The sequence below is a fragment of the Centroberyx gerrardi genome, chromosome 8 (genome assembly GCF_048128805.1).
Source record: "Centroberyx gerrardi isolate f3 chromosome 8, fCenGer3.hap1.cur.20231027, whole genome shotgun sequence".
NCBI lineage: Eukaryota > Metazoa > Chordata > Actinopteri > Beryciformes > Berycidae > Centroberyx > Centroberyx gerrardi.
This window is the reverse complement of record NC_136004.1, coordinates 19,382,284-19,402,525: the sequence shown is the minus strand read 5'-3', so window position 1 is coordinate 19,402,525 and position 20,242 is coordinate 19,382,284. Positions and strand designations below refer to the sequence as shown.

The window sequence follows — 20,242 nt, the reverse complement described above, 5'->3', positions numbered from 1 at the left end:
AAAACAGCCACCATAAAACTACATTTGTTACAAGTTCCGTTTTGTTATTATTTCCGAGCAAAAGCCCGTATTTACGACTTAAAAGGTATAAAGGACGAGCTTCGGATGAGCACGTGAAGGCAGCATAAGTGCAACTCCAAAATCACGTGAACAGCCGGAGGAGTGCAGGAACCGTCGCCGGTTGTCAGCTATCCTTTTCTCTCTGCAGACGTCGGAGGAGGAGAAGGGCCACAATGTGCACCAGGCAAGCTTCACTGCTGCTTTTATCTGTCTGCTGTCGCCTCTCCGCTGTTATAACATGTATTTCTAACTATGTATTTCCTTTTGCCATGTGTGTTTTATGAATGAATGAATGAGGAGACAGAAAAGGAATTGGTTCTGTATTACAATAATTGTTTGTAGTACAGCTAGCTATATCGTGTCGTGAAGCCATTGTCAGGTTTGTTCTCATTTGTTCTCATCTGATTTCCGTCCTAACGTTAATCTGTGATGGTTAATGCTCTCAGCCGGTTATGCAATCAAAGCCAGAAGTGGAAAAATCTGCTGCTTTGGACACAAGACAGATCTGCCCAGTTCTGGATTCAGTTCCTCTAGAAGGGCAGATAGAGAGATTCTAGCTTACTCTTTACTTTCTGTTTTGATTATACTTGCTTGTCTTCGTGGCAATTGGCAAATAATTTGAGTTTTTCAATGTAAAACCCGAGTGAAAATATGGAAACAGCAAAAAGCTGGATAGCTTGGCGAAAAATAAACTAGTTAAGTTATATAATATAGTCATCATCCGCAAATCGCTGTCTGTAAAGAGCACATTAGGTACAAAGTCTGGTTATGCTGCACTGAGACAAGAAAATCAACAGCCAAGTTCTTTGTTGAAGGCTGAATTGACTTGAGGTGTCAAAGGTCTTGCAGGTTTCCAGACTTTGCCCCAGTCTCCGTTATCATTAACGCTGCATTAGCAGGAATAAAAGGTGTCAGGATGGCAGGAATAAGACTTTCAGGTTATTGCATCAGTGTGTCTGAGATCTGATTAACCCCATCAGGCTGGACTGCCCCAGCCTGGTTTAAGTTGTAATCAGAGTTTAGTAAAACTGTTTTAAAAACGAGTTAATCCAGATTTCAAATTAATCAGGGCCAAGATTAATGATTTAAACCTAAATTTAAATAATTTCAACCAAGATTATACAAATAATAACAAACAACCAATCATATGTGGCCGTTTTGTCAATATGCCTAACAAAGGTAGTATAGTCAAAAGGAAAAAAAGAGCCTACACAGGTGCTGTTAAATTTGAATTCAAACTTATTTTGTTACAGTTGATCATCTTGCCAAACGCGCTTACACTGTAACAAAGGTTTAAATTTAAACCTGCTTAATCTTAAACTAGGTTTAAAGTTTGGTGCAACAGAGTTAACTGCTAAACTATAATTTAATCAAGTTTAAAAGAAGTTAATCCTTGTTGGTTGGTAAGGCTACTGATAAAAGAGGAAATGACTTTGTGTTTTCTCTGTGCAGCGTCCAGCCAGTCGAATGGACCACTGACTGCAAGAACCAGAAGTGAGTATCAGGAGAAGAAGTGCTGTGCTTTGTCTTCAGTTGGTTGTTGTTTTGCATTTGAACAGACGGTGTTGTGATGCAGTAGGTGACGGTGTTGTCTTCTCTCTAGTTTTGACGGCATCGTCTTGGTGACCCAGAGTCATGACACCCTGCCGTCCGAGCTGGAGTGTCTGAAAGCTCCTCTGCAGGACTACAGCTCTGTACGTTTCTCTCCTTATGTCTGTCCCAGTCTCTCCCACCCATTCACACACCTTGAACAAATTTTAGTTTTTTCCTATCACCATTGATGCCCACAAAAATTATTTTCTCTCTCTCTCAGAGACACAAACTTCAAAATATGTCTTATTATGTCTTATTATGTCTCCGTCTCTGTCACACACACCCACAAACATTTAGAGAAACGTTTAACATTCTCGATGTCTCTCTCTCTCTCTAGGTGGACAGCGGTCTGGGGGAGGAGGTGGTGGTCCTGAAGGTCCCTGGTCTCCCCGGTAACCGACTGGTGTTTGCCTCCACCGGCCCGGTAAACCGCGACTACGATGATGTCAGGCGCTTCAGTGACGCAGCGGTCAATGGCATCAAACGGTCAGTCTTGGCACTGTGGGGAAAACGGCGCTTAATAGCTTTTTTCCCCCCCGTCATTTTCTGGTCCATTCCAGGTTTCTGTGCTGTGTTGCTCATCTCCGTATCCTTTCAGGGCCATGAAAGCAGGAATGCAGCGGCCCTTGCTGGTCTGCCCTAGTCACCAGGACTACGAAAAGAGCACCCTGGTGGCCGCGCTCGGGGCCCTTCACGGTCTCTACATGGTGAGAAAACACACACCTTTGTGACCTAAATAACTCCTCATCATTTCCCCGATGAGAAAAATGAATATCGCTGACAAAAAAATCAAATTTCTGTTCCGATCTCTACACCCCCAAATAGCCTCTTGAGGTGAGGGAGGCGAACGTGAAGCCCACCCCGAACAAGGTGTGTGTTCTGGGGCTGTGGGTGGCTCAGGACGCCCAGGGACAAAGACTGGTGGATCTGGCCAACGCTCTGGAGAGCGGGAGGTGAGTCGGACAGTCCGTTCCCCTGCTGAAATTTCTCACATTGTGTCGTTCACGCGCTCACACCCGTCCCCCCCCCCCCCCCCCCTCCCTCGTCCTCCTTCCTCTCCTCTCCCTCGCTCAGACTGGCGTGCCGTGACATCGGTGGTTCAGACCCGGAGCGGATGGCTGCTCCTCGCGTGGCTGATTACGTGCAGGACCTCTTCAGGGACAGTCCTGTGCAGGTAGGTCTGGTTTTGTATTTTGCATTCTGTGCCTTAGGGCTGCAACTAAAGATTTTTATTCATTATTTTTTCGATTAATCATGTAGTCTATAAAATGTCAAAAATAATGACAAATGCCCATCACACGTTACCAGAGCCCAAAGTGATGTCTTAAAATTGCTTACTTAGTCTGACCAGCAGCCAAAAAAAACCTAAATATTCATTTTTATTAATGATATGAAACTGAGAAAAGTAAGCAAATCTTGAAGCTGTAACCAGCAAATGTTTGGTATTTTTACTTGATAAATGACTTAAACGATTAATCGATTATCAAAAATATAATCTATGTCAATTGACTAATCGTTTCACCACTACAGTGCCTACAGAAACACAACAAACTGTTTTTTTTCTATTTTTAGAGTAAAGTGCACAGTCCGTTCACAGCTAGTATATTCTCATAAGAGTCAGGAAAGTGGGTAGAGAGAAATATACCAGCGAAGAATTACAATCACAGTACAGTACAGTTATGTGTGTTATCAGTTTGAGACACTACAACAGCCCCCCATAAGCCTCTTTGATGGCACTTCGAGCCAGTTTGTATGTTGTATGTCCAGATTCTGGTTTGTTGACTGATTGGTTGAGGCTGCAGATGTGAGAGTGTGTCTGTGCTCATTCCTCTCTAGGTGGAAGTGGTGAGCGACGTAAAGGTCCTGGAGAAGGAGTATCCCTGTCTGGCTGCGGTCAACCGCTGTGCCAACGGTAGGAGAACCACTTCCAACATCTTCTTCTGTCTTTCCGAGTTATTAACGAGGTTCTGTGTTTTTCCTTGTGTTTTCCTTATTCATGGTTTCTTTCTCGTATAGTTGTACCTCGTCACCAGGCCAGAGTTATCAAGCTCCAGTACTGTGGAGACGGACCGATCCAAAAGACTCTGATGCTGGTGGGCAAGGTGAGAGGGGACTTTTCAAACCTCTACTGTAAGACCACAAAAAGGTTAAAGGAATAGAAACATTTAGTCAGCATCTACTCACCCCTTTGTCAGTCGAAACTGCATAGTTCCATCTCAGCCTTCTCCCAAACTATTGAAGTTCACGGGGACATCTTTTTTGTTACAGAAAAAAAAGCATAAAATGTCCATAAAACTTCTAGCATAGGAGATAATGAGGTAAATATTGGACTTTTGGGTCCACAGTGCAATCCTTTGGCTACAAAACACTTGCATTGTGCTGCACAGTCTGTTTAGAGAAATGTAATGGCCATTTCATGCCTGTTTGGAGCTGTAAAAAGATGGCCCTGTTAACTTTAATAACTTCAATGGAGTTTCGACTGAGTAGATAACGCCTGAATTTTCCTTTTGGGGTGAACTCTTTCTTTAAGGTATAAGCCACAAATTGGCATGTACCTGTATTTGACCGGTCGGTCCTTATCTCGTGTTTCCAGGGCATCACCTACGACACTGGTGGAGCTGACATCAAGGCTGGAGGGTTCATGGCTGGGATGCACAGGGACAAGTGTGGAGCTGCTGCTGTCGCTGGCTTCTTCCAGGTAAACGATCCCTCCTGCACCTGACTCATAAGTCTCTGGTTTCTTAATCTGTCCAGTAAATGCTCCTATCTGTTTGTAAGACTCGGGACTTGGCTCTGGGACTTGGCTTGGACTCAACACTGGGTAACTCAGACTTGGATGTTGATTAGTCATGACCAAAGAGTATGAAAAATCTGAAGAGGGTTATTTTTATCTTCACACAAGACCTCATTTGGTCTCAAGAGGAAAGCGCCATAAAGAACACTTCAGCCTGTGTTCTTCCAGTTCTGCTCGGACTGTAGGCCTTGTCCCTGGGCAGAAGGTGACAAAAGAGCTTAAGAGACTTGGACTCAGACTTTAGGTTTAGTGACTTGTCTACAACACTGGCATTGACTTAATCCCCTTGTCGCTGTCTAGATCTTAGCCAAGCTGAGGCCAAAGCATCTGAAGGTCGTAGGCACAATGGCGATGGTGAGGAACAGTGTGGGTGCAGGTCAGTGTAATCCACTTTTACGTTCTGTATTCTTGTTTGTCCTTCCCTTGGTGTGAGATCTGTAATGTAGCTCGCTCTCTCAGGACATTGAGTGTGTGTGTGTGTGTGTGTGTGTGTGTTCTCAGACTGCTATGTGGCTGATGAGCTGGTGGTTTCCCGCGCGGGTCGCAGAGTCAGAGTGGGAAACACTGATGCCGAGGGACGTATGGTCATGGTGGACCTGCTCTGTGAGATGAAGGAGAAGGTCAGAGCATCCCGCTACACTTCCCTGTTCACTCTCTTTTATACATCCTCCCCTTGTGTACACCTTTATCCCTTCTCTTCGTAATCACCTCATCTGTCTCTGTAGGCGGTACGCGAGGTTTCTCCTCAGCTGTTCACTATTGCTACTCTGACTGGCCATGCCATCAGGGCCATGGGACCCAACTACTCTGTGAGTACTGCTGCAACACAAACACAAGTGCAACTTAAAATGCAGAGCAGGTGCGCTCCCTCTTGTGGCCCTTTTGGCTGCGTGCTCTGCTATCACTAAAACATGAAGCAAACCATGAGGAACATGGGATAGCGGCACTCCAAAAATCCAGAAGACAGCAAGACTTGGTCTCAGGTTACCATTTTGAAGCCAAAATAAAAAATGGTAAACTGAGACCAAGTCTTACTGTTGATTTTTGGAGTGCCGCTATCCCATGTTCGTCATGGTTTTCTACAAGTGCAACTGACTCACTCACGTTTATGTTTGAGCATTAAAATGTACAGTTCAGCAATGTAGAAATCATCTGTACTCTGCTGAGTTCTGAATCTCTTTTGGTAGATCATCATGGATAATGGACCCGCCCATCGCAATGGAAATGCCGCTCAGTGGCAGAAAGGTGAGAAGACGACAAGCCACAAAGCGCCATGCGAACTGAACACGAAACACCTGGTTTTCCTTTTATAGAAATCAGAATTCAGCATTATCTCAACAGAAGAATCTGGATCCTTTTTTGTCCGTTTTTATTCAAGTTTTGGTATTACAAACCGTACCAAATAAGCACAAACATGAAAAGAACAAACAAGAATTGTTTTGAACCTACAATACAATTATAAATAAAATAAAAATAAGTACTTAATATATAATAATTAAGTGAACTAAATAAATAAATGCATAAATGCGTCGACCTCCTGAGACCCAAAGCAACCCGTCACTCTGATTGTGGATGGATGATATAGTCACATCAATGCAAAAATGGGGCGGTGCAGACATTTGTTCAGATATTGTGGAACAGCCAATGGTTTCAAAGTGCCGACTCAAACACGCTCTGTGTGTAAAGAATGTGGATCCTTGCACTAACACCCCCTCCCCATCCCCTCTCTCCCGCGCAGCTGGAGAAGTGTTGGGCGATGTGTTCGAGGTGTCCAGTATCAGGCGTGAGGACTACGATTTCCACAAGGGGAAGTCTGAGTATGAGGATATCCTCCAGTGCAACAACCTGCCGTCCTCAGCTACTCCCCGAGGACATCAGACCCCAGCGGCTTTCCTCATCATGGCCTCGGGGCTCGACAAGGTACACAAACATGCTCAGAACGAGATATTATTTACCTGTACATGGGCACAATATAATGTGGCAAAAGTGCAATGGGTAATCTGTAAAATCCCTCTCTTTTTCTCTCTCCTTGCTCTCCCCGTATTTCTAAAACAGTATGGTGTGGATTCTGACAAGCCTCTGCCGTACTCCCACATCGACATCGCTGGGTCCAGCGGTCCTTTCCCCGGTGTGCCAACAGGAGCCCCCATCCTCGCCATGGCAACCAACTACATCATGTCTAACAGTCTCTAACCGGATACTTTATCTCAGTATACAAATAGCATATGTAGAATGGTCTGTCCTCTACACACAATCTCAACACAAATTGCACAGTCGTCCAAATATAAATAACATCTTGCTCCACACACACGTGTCCGACACTCCTGAATACCTCAGATCAACGTTATCCTGTTAATTCTACTAACTCTTAATTTTTCTCAGATGATGTAATGTCTGTCCCATCTACACCCAGTGTCAAATGTCCCATTTCTCAACTTAAGTGGCCTGTAATCAATATACTCAGGGGTGAAGTAGCAGTTTAAAAAAATACCATCCTTTTTCATGTTTGTGTGTGTGTGTGTGAAACCGGTAATGCGGTTGTGTGATTAATGTTGTGTGCCAGTCAGATCAAGCACTCCTCACTGATCAATAAAACAGATTTTCAAATGTCACGGCTCTTTCAGTGTAACATCTTTCTCACATGAGTTTGCATATTATACATCATTACTACTGGGAAGAGAAGAGGCAGCTGGGTCATTTTGGCTGTCAAGAAAAAAAAATAAAGTAGAGATGTGGTTACAGTTTTGATGTAGCTGTACTTTAACATTTCTGTTCCATTGCATTTATGTAACACTTGTAGGCAGCAGTTAAAAAGGTTTTGCATATGAAATGTTACAAGTTTGTCAGAAATTAACTCACCAACCACCCTTAGAACACAACACTAAAAAGGATGTTTTGTGAGTTTGGACTTTTTTAACATAACGTGTTTATTAATTATAACAATTTGAATGTAAGACTTGTTTCTACTAGAGTAGCATCCCACTGGGGTATTTACCACTGTCTCACAGAAACGGGAAGAGAGCCATATAGGAGGAATATGTTTGGTTTAGACTAGATTTCTGAATACATAGTGCTTTCATTTATCAGGGTGTCTGCAAGCTTTTAAGTTAGATTTAAGAAGTTTTTAATGGCAGTTAGAATTAACTATGAAACTTAAACATAAAAAATACCTAAACAGTTGTTTACGTTTGAGAACATACTGTGAGTCTAATTTCTCTCAGGAATAAGAGTGCACAAAAAACATCTTTAAGATGTCTAAGACTGAATTTAAGACTTTAATCGCTTTGTTTAACTGTATTCAGGCTCTTTAAAGGCCTTGAGCTTGGATAATATGATTTGAGACATTGTAAGACTTCTCTAGGACATGCAGACACACTGTTTTACTTGTATATTTCACAAATATTGACAAAAAGCAACCTATTAAACCGCTGTTTAGTGCTTACATGACCCCTCCAAAATGGCGAAAATCAGGGGCCAGTTTTTTTCAGATGCAAGGCGCCTACGAGAAACGGAAATGACGCAGTGACGCCGAGTTATTAAAATCTGACGTTAGCGCGCGCTTAGAGAACATTACCTCTTTTCTCTGCAGTGAGAGCGGTGTCAACTGTGTAGCACCTTGCCTAGCTTACAATACAAAGACTGCACTTTTTTAAAGGAACCTCTCCTGCTCGGCGATATCTTCGAACTGCCACAGAAGCCTTTCTTTCGGGGACTAGACACGACAGAGGTCTTTTTATTTTTTCATCTTTGAATCGACGCAGACACAAACACAACTCGCCACCATGTTTGAGGCTCGCTTGGTCCAGGGCTCCATCCTGAAGAAAGTGCTGGAGGCTTTGAAAGACCTGATCACAGAGGCGTGTTGGGATGTCAGCTCGTCCGGCATCTCTCTGCAGAGCATGGACTCCTCTCACGTCTCCCTGGTCCAGCTCACACTCCGGAGCGACGGCTTCGACTCCTACCGCTGCGACAGAAACCTCGCCATGGGAGTCAACCTCAGCAGGTGGGGAGCACAGCGCAGTTAGCTAACATAACGTTATACTTTCTGACAGTTGTGGTTAAACGATGCGAAACAGAAGGGTTGTCTTTAGTAGTCGGCTCTCAAAATGGACTTGCAGCATCTGCAGACGTTAGCTAGCTGACAGGTCAACTTGTCATAATTCGTCATGACAAAGTCGAAGTTATCTCGCGAGGTTCTCCCCCGATGTAAACATGATCAAAGTTTGATTTGATTTAGTAGTTTCTGGCGACCAAAAAGTTGCAAATACAAATGCCATAAGCTCGTTGCAGTGTCTGCTTTTGTTAGCTTTGACCAAAGCTTACAAAGAAGTAGCCATCTTGCTGGAGTTGCCCGGGCATGCCTTTCTAGTACCTTCTAGTGGCCAAAGTTGTCAATATGACTAGTTAAGCAAATCAAATTAGCGTTTTGCAAACAGATTAGTTGAGTAGTTTAACGTGAGGTTTTATGGCATGTAGAAATGCCTATTGTTGCAGTATGACACTTTACATTGAGATACCTAGCAACGTCATTTGAGCGCCAAATTCACTGCAGGGAGGTTGGCGGGAATTTTGCTTGAACCCGGGAACTACCACTTCCGCTTGCGTCACTGCAGTCTTTGTACACTGGTACTAATGATTTCTTAGCTTTTTGCCCCACGGATGGAATTTGAGCTAAACTTTGATATTTCGACGCATGCATTAGGATCCGACCTATTATCCAAACTTAATCTAGTTTACACTGACACTGCATTCAAGTCGTATACATTCAAAATGATAATCAGAACAAGGCTTTTAGCTTCTCAACATTGTTGCAAGGTGTAAGATTTTATTTTCTAAGCTGTCCATGTATGAAGACGACACATTTTACTGTGTATGGTTTGTAGTAATGTTTTTTCTCCTGTCTCTCCCATACAGTATGTCAAAAATCTTGAAGTGTGCAGGAAACGAAGATATCATCACCCTCAGAGCAGAAGACAATGCAGACACACTCGCCCTTGTGTTCGAGACACTCAGTGAGTTATTACATTTATAACCAGTTTCCTATTACGGTTTTTACTAGATGCACTATAGCAACATATATCAACTTGAAGAAGTCCCTGGTGCATGGCTGTGTTGCTTCAGCACCAGACTATATATTTACTTCTCCTTTTTTCTCTCTACTCTTTCAGACCAAGAGAAAGTCTCAGATTATGAGATGAAATTAATGGACCTGGATGTGGAGCAGCTGGGTATTCCAGTAAGTAATCTGTGGCCTTTCCATCTTTCTTTTTTTTTGCCCCAATGTGCCTTTCATACGCTCTGTTGCTGACTCGACCCATCTGTCCGTCCCTCCAGGAGCAGGAGTACAGCTGTGTGGTGAAAATGCCCTCTGGGGAGTTTGCCCGTATCTGCCGTGACCTGTCCCAGATTGGCGACGCCGTCATGATCTCCTGCGCCAAGGACGGAGTCAAGTTCTCTGCCACTGGAGAGCTGGGTACCGGAAACATCAAGCTGTCCCAGACCAGCAATGTAGACAAAGAGGAAGAGGCAGTGAGTATAAATTATTGATGCATGGAGCCCAGTTTAGTGTATTACTAGTCCTGAAAAGGAATGATGAAGAATTTTGGATTTGGCTGTTTTGATGTCACATGTTTAATTTTAACCTTTTCCCCTTCTCACTTTCTTGTTTTAGGTAACTATTGAGATGAATGAGCCCGTCCAGCTGATCTTTGCCCTCAACTACCTGAACTTCTTCACCAAGGCCACGCCGCTGTCCAAGACCGTCATCCTGAGCATGTCTGCAGATATCCCCCTCGGTAAGTGCATCCACTCACATTTAAGCCGTCAGTTTCCATAAATGACTACCAAATAATAATAGTAATGGTAATTTCACTTGTACCACACTCTTCAAAGAAGAACTACAGAGCTAAAAACAAAGAAAGAATAAACAAATAAAGTAATCAGTAAACAAACTCCAGCATGGTTTAGTCTTTGTTACTACATATGTAGAGATTCGCACCCCTAACTTGACTGTTTTCTTCATATAGTGGTGGAGTACAAGATTGGTGATATGGGACACGTCAAATACTACTTGGCGCCCAAGATCGACGAGGAGGCTTCTTAAATCTGGTTTCCAATGAACCAAAAAGGGAGAGTGGAGAAAAGCAGGCGATGGGGACTTATCTTGAGTGAAGAAAGGGCTGCAGTGATGTCATCACGGTCAACTGACCCACTTTCTCTGTGATATCTGATCTCTTCCCGTCTGTGAGCAAATATTCCACAGTGGGAGGCGCAGTGTCAGTTTCTATATCCAGACCAATGTCACCATTTTGAATGTTGCTGTCTGTTGCAAATTTGTTATGCGATTAAGTTTCTGCAACTTGGAGTTGTTGTTCAGAATGGCAGACAGTCAGTCTGTGGCCCAGATGGCCCCAGAGGAAAGTTCAGCACTTGTTCACTCTGCCTTTGTTTCTCTATTTCTACCTTTTTTTTTTCTGGGAAAGCAAATTTCAAGTAACCCATTCCTACTTGTAGATACGCGTCTGTAAATACTTCCTGTGGTCTCATGCTGTTGACCCACCCCAATTGTTTTTGTATTCATTAATTCAAAACCCAAATAAATGCTTAAAGTTGTTTCCAAACTGTTGTTTTTGTATTTCTGACATTTGTGGAACTAAAAGTTGCTGTGTATATAGTTGTTTTAGACTGCAGCAATACTGTGAAACCAACATTTAGCATTTTGGTCATGTAGCTGATGCTTTTATCAAAAATGTTTTACAGTGAGTGCAAAGGAGTAAGCTGCAATTCCTAGATCACCATTATTGTAAGCAACCCATATAAAGGTCAGAGCCATAAAACCCTAGAACATTTCTTAATGTTAATAATGTGAGTTTGAGGCTTCTGTTAAGAGTTACAAAGTACAACCACTAGATGGTGCTCTTTACCTACTTTCCACTTTACTCTTGGCTCATTGTACCTTGTACTTGTACTTTGTACCATGTGAAGGTGCATATCATTCTGTTCACCTGCCAAGCCATATTAGTCTCTTTAATTATTCAAAGTAAGTTTTCGCTAATAAAAGTCAGATGAATTCGAGCAACTGGGAATGGATTTTCTTCCTATTGCTCAAAATGGAAAGCATGGGTTATTTGCCCAGTGTTAATTTGATAAATAATACATTTGCATTCAAATGGCTGTTATCATATAGCTATTCTGACATGGCATTTGTTTGGTCTCATTTTGGCTCATGAGTTACTCAGCTACATATTCAAAGAGCCAGAGATTTTGAAGTGTAAATCCACCTGCCCTATAGCTTTCAGAGGAAGGTTACATCACAGAAGTTATTAGTTCAGAGACATGCAGTTTCAGAGCTTTAGGGTCTGTGTTTCATGCAGGTCACTGGGCAAATTGAATAAACCACTGAATATTCAAGGAATTCATCCACTTACATCACTCAGTGAACACAGCCAGCAGTAACAGTGAGAAGCAGAGGTCTGTCTGCAGCTAGTCGGTGTCCACTCCGCTTTAGTTCAATAGGTAGCCTAGGGCCACGCAGCCTGGGATTTGCAAAGCCCTAATCTGATTGGCAGCCACATCTGGCAGTGGTCAGGACTCCCCTACTGTCAGTCGCCTGTCTGTAACGACATAGTAGGCCTAAATGTACCTGTTCTACCAATGTGTTGCCGCCAGCTTGTATCTGTTCTATCCTGCTGCTTCTTGTCATATTGTTGTATACTTTTTGTCTTATCTATTTCCCTTTACTGTGGTTTGTCTAAGCACTGACATGTTAGTGCCATGTCCTTATATGTCCAGCCTTCTATTTGTGTTTTATTTTAATCCCTCACCCATCCCCGCCCCCATCAAGAGGCATTTTGCCCTTGTCCAGGCCACCACTGGAAGTCTGAATCTGTTCTTAATTCACCCCCCTGGTTAAATAAAGGTTTCAAAACAGCCCAAAGGATAGCCCAGATTATAACCTCGCATTCGATCGCCTGCCAGTGTAATCCCAGACTCCTCTGGGATATCAAAACTCATCTGCTGAAAGAGCTGAACTCCAATAAGCTTGCAGAAGGAAAAGAGGATTTTTCTAATGCTTTTTTTTTGTGGAGGGAGGGCTTATTTTTTTAATGCCAAATACATTTCATAAATATATTTCATGATTCCTAATACCTGCATGTTCTTTTAAATTGTCTAAATCCAGACTAGGTACTACCACCAGTTTCCTACTGTGTAATGAAATGTGTCTAAGTAAAATCATGAGGCGAGTTGTGCCCATGGGTCCATTATGGCTTTCTCTATAATGCAATTTACTGTAGCCTAAGCTTACCTGATAGAGCCACTGTCAGAGGAGGGGTGGGTGGGGGGGGGGGGGGGGGGGGGGGGGCTGTCATCTGTGGAAGTGACCGATAAAACAGAGCGACAGTGTAGCCATTTAAGCTGCCTCAATATTTAATTAACTACAGCCATTCAGGTTAAGATTAATTACTTCCTGGAAAAAGCAAAGAGGGTTCAACCTGATCTTTGGAATAGGGTTTCTACTTTGGAAAAGGCCACAGTTTTAGCCTTCAGTACCGCACCAAACGTCTTTTATGATGCCAAATAATATCCGTGTGTTCACTCTGTGTCACAGTAATGGTTGGAGCAGTTTTAGACACAACCAGGCCAGTAATCCAATACATCTTCTTTTCCTTTTTTTCCTAGTGCTATAAACACAAGCTTCCATTCTTGAACCATGAATTTTGAAACTTTCAGCACATTGAACAAGCTGTAACTGAATATTTGGTGTCTCATTGGTAAATCTACAGAAGCATTGCAACATCAAATGCGGTGTATTGGTAAATTATGCAACCCTATGTTGGATTTGAGACTTAGTTATTTCTTATATATTTCTTACTTGACTTAGTTTCGATTATATGTTTCACACAATGAGTTACAATCACTTTGTAGTCCAAAATTCAATAATTACCAACCTATTTACAACAGCGGTCCAGGTGTTTATTTTGTCTGAACGAGCACAACGGCCTTCCAATTATCTGAGAGGCCATTACTGGAGACAGGACTTCTATTTCATTTTTATTTCATTTTGCCCATTCAAACAACGATGCCACAACTGAATTTTTTTAAACCACAGATATGCAAGGCTAAATATCCTACTTATCGCTGCATGCAGTCTCCTGTTTCAATATTATAACCTACAGCACCTTTGCCAGCAGGTTACTGTGGCTTCCTGGTGCATGCATCAATAGTTGGATGAAAATAATTGTTTGACCAGGCCTTTAACAGAGGCAACAGTTTGTTTGCTAAACTAAGAATATATTCCAGGCTCCTGAATAGTTTCACCCCATGCAGTTATTATAAGTTTTATGTATATTCCCCCCCCCCCTATAGCATAATTTTTCTGCATTGTATATACAGTATTGGTAGACAGGCTGGGATGTAGCCTGGTGAACCTGATCTCAGTTCTATTATACAGTCATGAGGCTGCATTCCTGCAACAACCCCCCTCCACTCCACTCTCTTCCCCCCCCTCTCTCTCTCTCTCTCTCTCTCTCTCTCTCTTTCTCTCTCCCTCCCTCTTTCTCTTTCTGTCTCTGTCTGGCCTTTAAATTACTTTCTGGAGGCAGGGGATTTTGGCCAGGGAGATAAGGGGAATGGGATGAAACATTCTCTCTGGCTGTCTATCTCTATCTTTCTCCGCGAGGCAGAGGCAGCACAGTGAGCGCTGTGCATTTATAGAGAAAGAGGAGAGCAGGTTGTTCTTGCTCATCCCTCGGGTCAGTGAGGCTGAGGAGCCCAGAGACACACAGACATGTTTCCAACACATTTCAAACAGTGAAAGTGCCACCATAAAAAAAAAAAAAAAAAAAAATCTCAACCCGTTTTTCAATGACAGAAGATGCAAAGGCATACAGTACATATTGACAGTAAAAGTGTGTTTGTCTGCCCATTGGATGCTGCATGTGCACACAGAATGGACCAACGACTCCTCAGAGCACCACCATAAACAGACTCTGTACGTGTGTGTGTGTGTGTGTGTGTGTGTGTGTGTTTGCTTGTCAGTCCGTCTGGTCCTAGAGGGTCGATCCCAACACTCAGACCTGACACTCTCTTACATAAGCCCTTAGTGCTCTCCCTCCACAAGAGCAGGATCCATAGATTATTGATGCCGGCACTAAGCGAGCGAGGCCGCACATGGCAAGGGCACACCAGTCACACATGCTCCACTCGCTTTTCTGTGTCAGATATACCGCGCTGTCAAATATTTCCAGTGTGTTTCCATCTTCTGCAAAGATTTTTGTTGCAGTGTGATGTAGATAGAGTGTTTCTCTGCTCTCAGTAGAGACACGGACATGGGGATTCCCTCTCACCTTGTTTATGGTGCATTATGGGAGGCTCCGAGCTCTACCCAGCATCCCTTCATTCACATCACCTTCCTCGCTGTGCTTTGATTCTTGTACAGTGCGCCTCACGGTTAACACATATGTGTTCAGACTATGCTATGCGTGCTGAAGTCATACCCGCATGGATTAGCATATTAATGGGATGTCCTCTTTGTCCCTGTTTTCTGTCACTCAGATTTCACAGCAACGAGAAGGAAATGTTGCGGATGGGGAATAGGCAGACGGGAGCGACGGGTGGAGGGAAGAGTCGAGAGAAAAGGGAGTGAAGTGTGTGAAGACATGAGCATGTTTGAGCCTAAAGTGCTCTGGTCCTCTACCTACCTTGAGCTATTGTAAAGCAAAAATCAAAACAACCAGCTTATTTGTTTCTGACCAACTCACACACACATACACAGTTTTGCTCATGCTGTACAAATTCTAATCGAATTCCCTCATGTCCAGTTCAGCGGATCTTAAACAAGTCAGATGCTTCTTCCTCCCTCCTCTCCAGTCTCTCTTCCTGCACTTTGCTCCCCATCACAGTTCGATCTTTGTCCCTCTCTGTCCAGGGATCCCTCGGTTCGCTACTTAGCAACTGTTTCCACGGCTACAAAGTTGCTCCCTTCCTCACCCCCACCCCGCCTCCACAATAAGTCGCTGATGTCCCTCCGTTCCATTGTGTCCACTTCCTAAAGCGCGCTGATGAAATACGTGGATTAACAGGATCAGTCTGAAATAAATGATAGCGCAGCATCCTCTGCTGAAGGTCGGCTGCCTTTGGACACTGGCCTTTGGTTGGCCGTTTGTTATCTTAATTTAAAACATCAAGATACCACGCTATCTGACAAGCATATTGAAAATAGCTTCAGTGAACAGTAAATCATCCTTATTGTCTGTCTCGTGGCACTAAGGACATTCTTTTAGCTGTATGACACAGTGTTCCTCTGTGTAGAAACATGGTTTTTATCTTGAAGATTTTGGTCCTTTTATCGGTCAAAGGAGGGCTGTGGAAGGACTAGTGATGAATGTGACATCCCCTCACACACACACACCCACACACACACACACACGCACACACACACACGCACACAAACATCTCGTATCTCCTGTTCTATCTCAAACAAGAAATGAACTTTCATGTGCTACAGTTAGATAAGATAACACACAAACATGCATATGCACACACACACACACACACACAAACACTCTACAGTCTGGCACTGTCCCTTTACACTTTGTGAGGTTGTGCTATCCTTACACCCATGGGTGTCAGTATGTACTGTGACCAGACTATATCTCAGCACCAATGTCACTGAGACAAATCCCAGTTCATTTGATTCTGACGTGCGCTCTCATTCACGCACACACACACACACACAGACACACAAACACACAGTCGGAGAAGAGACAAATCGGTGCTCGGCCAAAAATAGCGTCTATAGAGACAGATAGGAATAAGAAAATAATATAAGGCTGCTGGCTACATTCAGACGTGAATGCAAATGTTGGAGCCACAGAAAGATCTATTTATATCATGATCTAAAAATAGACATTGTTCTCCATAGAAACATGAAATCCTTCTGAGTGGGGAATTACTCTCAAGCTGCTGCTGGTATGTGTGTGTGTGTGTGTGTGTGTATGCTCATATGTGTGCATGTGTGTAGATGGGTGTGCGTGTCTGTACGTGCATGTGCGCCTGAGTGTGTGTGTGTGTGTGTGTGTGTGTGTTTGGGGTGTGTGTTTTTTTCTGTTGCTCTAAAGGAGGAAAAACAAGGTGAGAGCAAATAATTAACTGTATCATCCCGGCTGCAGGGCCTTTTCTTGAGGAATCTCCATTGTGTCTCTCCCAGCCTGCAGGAGACAGGATTTTACAGAGCTTTGATGATCGCCCCTCCCCTCCCCTCCCCTCCCCTCCCTCTCTCTCTGTGGTACGAGCCGACAGGCACGACGTGGATTCATGCTCATTAGTATACAGCAGCAAAGGGGGGAAGTGTGTGAATCCACGGCTAATCTGTCGGGGGGAGGGTGTTGTTTGGCTGATGTGATATGACAAATAACACAAAAATGTCGGTTCCAGCCGCTCACTTTACCTCCTCTCCTTAATAAATAAAATGGTCAAACATTTAGCGCCAACTGTGGAAAAAACTAAGTGAACCCCTGATTCAGCACATTCACCTTGAACAGGAATTATTTGGGTGTCAAGTGGTTTTCAATGGGGTTTTGACCTGATTTTGTTTTGCAGTACTCCAATAAGGTGAGGTGTGCATGTTGGCTCTCTGATTAGCTCAATGGTGCGGCCTTGAGCTTGTGAAACAGCACAAAAGTGTATTACTCTGCTGACTGGAAGACTGGAAGACTTGAAATGAATGGATTGATACTCTAAACAGCACTCCATACAGATGTTGCATGCATCTTGAACTGTTCGATGATAAGCAACTTATTAGCATATTTGCTCCTGCTACTGTTTCATTCATGTTATTGCATATCTTGTATTTCTTGTATGGCTTGTATGCCTCGTGTATGCCATTATTTTTTTAACTTTCAACTGTATTGGGGAGAAAGCAGCAATCAGTCAAACTTTGCAATAGACTGTAAATTCAGTCTAATGATCTGATCAATGCTTAAAACAAACATTTTGTCAAAGTTATAACTGCTTTGTGAGACTTATTTGATAATGAACTAGGGGTTCCCTTGCTCCTTCTGTAACTGGTACCAAATATATTGAACATTTTCTGTAGAGAAAAAAAATAATGTGGCAGAATACTGTATCCATGTGAGAAGTCAAGCAACAATCACATCAATTCATTTACAAAAAATAGTCTTAGGACCACTGCAACTCATTCTCACTTTCAAACATTCGTGCAACCCTGTGTATGTTCACACACACACACACACACACACACACACACAAACACATACACACTCACCATCTTGAAATGGTGGGATTAGCGTGAGCGTGCAGCTGTCACTGCATGGCATCACGCGTCTCTCTTTGCCTCAGCGTCAGTCCCTGTTTGTCAGATCTGATCTCTCCTCCTCAGCAGAAGCTCCCGACGCCCTTGGGGAACCAGTAGGTGAATCAAAAGGCCGACTCAACCATCTGAATTCCCCTGGGATCTGGGAGCCGCCGCCTCTCCCCGACCGGACCCACTTCCATCCCGTTTGTTCTGTGTGAGCTGCTGGGGTTCAGATGGAAGTGACCCTTACACTGATTGTTTGTCCTACTGAGCCATTCACTCTACTGATAACTGTTATCCTGCCTCACGACGAAGTAGACAAATCGAATGTGTGTGTGTGTGTGTGTGTGTGTGTGTGTGTGTGTGTGTGTGTATGTGTATGCTTGCGTGGGTGGAATGGATGGCTTGAACATGGGATTCATAAGGAAGGGAAAGTGGGAGAAGAGAAGAGTTTAAGCAACATGAGGCTACAGGGGAACAGAAACCAGCAGAGGGGTAAAGAAGGATTTTGTGTGTGTATGTGTGTGTGTGTGTGTATGTGTGTGTGTGTGTGTGTGTGTGTATGTATGTGTGTGTGTGTTCCTTCCAAGTGTGCACTCAATAACTCAATAACTCACTCACACACACATCTGCAGCCCGTCTTCATGGGCCTCTGAACGATGCTCACCTAATGAGCACATGCAATTATCTGTGTGGGGTCAACTGTAAAGATATCACGTGCTTGAGTGTGTGTGTGTGTGTGTGTGTGTGTGTGTGTTTGTGTGTGTGTGTGTGTTTGTGTGTGTGTGTGTGTGTGTGTGGTTGGGTGGGGTGGTCCAAGAGATAGATTTAGAGATAAAGTGAGAGACAAAAGGAGAGAGGAGGGGGGCAGAGAGCGAGATGGAGATCATGTAAGAGGCAAGGACAAGGATGCTGACAAGGAAGTGAGATTTTATAAATCCACTTTAAAAATTACTTCAGAGATAAGGAGAGAGAGAGCGAGAGAGAGAGGACAAACATGTGGCTTCTTGTCTCTGCTGTGGATGAAATGAGGATAACAGAGTGCATCTGCCCCATGTCGCTACTGTGGGTAAACACATTAGCTGCAGCCACGTTCGCCACATTATCCAGACTTCCCAAGGCATTTCTGGCAAATGCAGGACAATCCCGTCACTAGTAGTCTGAATCCACTGCTGAGCTCGCATTCAAACTGACAGGGATCCGTCTCCATCCTCTGAAAAGACATCCATCCATCTGCTTTTTTTAGATAACATTTCAATTCTCCTGTTTATTCATTTATCTGAAGATTTGAATGCATATATGAAGGCTTTCATATGGGAAAAAATGCAACCTGAAATTCATCAGTCAACACATCTAAAACACAGATGATATTATTTTTCTAAACAAAGGTTGTAAGGTTCATTTAACCAGAGATAGTGAAGGGTGAACCCACCTAAACTCAGCTCACCCACTTTATTTGCAGACTAGAGACACCTTCTTAGGCTGCCATGAATCTTTATGAGGTAAAATCATAGTAGCCTATACATCATGGTAAGTAATATTGAACCGATAAGAGAAAATGGTCTTTTGAGGGGGGGGGGGGGGGGGCGAAATGAATGCTTTCCAGAAAATATCATAGATTTTTTTTGTTGTTGATAGCCTTATGATGATCAACAGCCCGAGGTTTATTTACCACTACACCCACCATCATTTTCTAGGTGTAATATTCATTCATTTAGGCCTATGTATTTATTTCAAATAACTTGTGTTAGAATGAAACTGTTCATATTAATATTTGCTGAAAATGACCTTTGTTGTCAAGCTCATTTGAATGTAGACACCGGTAGAAATGTGGAAATGTGTCTTCAGCCTAGGTGGCTAATAGGAAGCTGTTTCAGTAGACAGCTGGCCTTTCCTCACTCCTCCTGCAGGCTATTTACATTGCTTCGCTGTTCATTATGCAATCAACGTGATGTGCGGGGATGCTTGACCTGGCGTGATTGCTATTCAGACCCTTGCAACCGGCCTCTCTCTCTCTCTCTCTCTCTCTCCCTCTCTCTCTCTCTCTCTCTCTCTCTCTCTCTGCCCCGGGCAGCATCACAGAGAGCCAAGGTCGCCTAAATTGATTCAGTTCCTCACCGAGCGCAGAAGGAATCACCGGCAGGATTTTAATTGCATTTCTGTACCAATCACTCACACACCAATCACGCAGACTTAACAACAGACAACACACACACACACACACACACGAACGCACGAACGCGCACACGCACGCATAAGGACCTTTCTCTCTACTTGACGTGCCCAAATTGGCCGCAATGATCATGACAGCAGAGAGATGAGAAAGGTCGAAACAATAAAGATTTTGTCTCATTTTTTAAGAGGCTTCTTTCAAGTATTAGTCTAGACGAAGTGCCGCAATATTTAGTTTCGATACATTAAGAGAATTAAATCCGCTGCCAGCCTGTTGACTCTGACATTGGATCATTAGGCTATAAAAA

At 43.4% G+C, this 20,242-nt stretch overlaps 2 protein-coding genes across 2 annotated transcripts; both read left to right on the top strand.

The window, feature by feature from the left end:
- Positions 1–159: 159 nt before the first annotated feature.
- Positions 160–7,059, top strand: LOC139927285 (putative aminopeptidase W07G4.4). Its single transcript, XM_071919351.2, has 16 exons — positions 160–244; positions 1,513–1,554; positions 1,664–1,754; positions 1,991–2,139; positions 2,252–2,360; positions 2,479–2,606; positions 2,728–2,827; positions 3,490–3,565; positions 3,670–3,755; positions 4,247–4,351; positions 4,748–4,823; positions 4,949–5,067; positions 5,173–5,256; positions 5,635–5,692; positions 6,186–6,367; positions 6,503–7,059. The coding sequence occupies exons 1-16, from the start codon at positions 234–236 to the stop codon at positions 6,638–6,640; spliced, it is 1,554 nt and encodes a 517-aa protein (XP_071775452.1). The 5' UTR covers positions 160–233; the 3' UTR covers positions 6,641–7,059.
- A 963-nt stretch (positions 7,060–8,022) lies between these two features.
- On the top strand, positions 8,023–11,067 carry pcna (proliferating cell nuclear antigen). Its single transcript, XM_071919049.1, has 6 exons — positions 8,023–8,450; positions 9,362–9,459; positions 9,616–9,683; positions 9,782–9,976; positions 10,119–10,242; positions 10,474–11,067. Exons 1-6 carry the CDS (start codon positions 8,230–8,232, stop codon positions 10,548–10,550), a joined length of 783 nt encoding a protein of 260 aa, XP_071775150.1. The 5' UTR covers positions 8,023–8,229; the 3' UTR covers positions 10,551–11,067.
- Positions 11,068–20,242: the final 9,175 nt, after the last annotated feature.

Coding starts and splice junctions, on each gene's coding strand:
- LOC139927285 (XM_071919351.2), top strand. Junction 4,352..4,747: donor CTGTCGCTGGCTTCTTCCAG/GTAAACGATCCC, acceptor GTCGCTGTCTAG/ATCTTAGCCAAGCTGAGGCC. Junction 4,824..4,948: donor GAGGAACAGTGTGGGTGCAG/GTCAGTGTAATC, acceptor GTGTGTTCTCAG/ACTGCTATGTGGCTGATGAG.
- pcna (XM_071919049.1), top strand. CDS start 8,230: ATGTTTGAGGCTCGCTTGGTCCAGGGCTCCATCCTGAAGAAAGTGCTG. Junction 9,460..9,615: donor CCTTGTGTTCGAGACACTCA/GTGAGTTATTAC, acceptor CTACTCTTTCAG/ACCAAGAGAAAGTCTCAGAT. Junction 10,243..10,473: donor GTCTGCAGATATCCCCCTCG/GTAAGTGCATCC, acceptor TTCTTCATATAG/TGGTGGAGTACAAGATTGGT.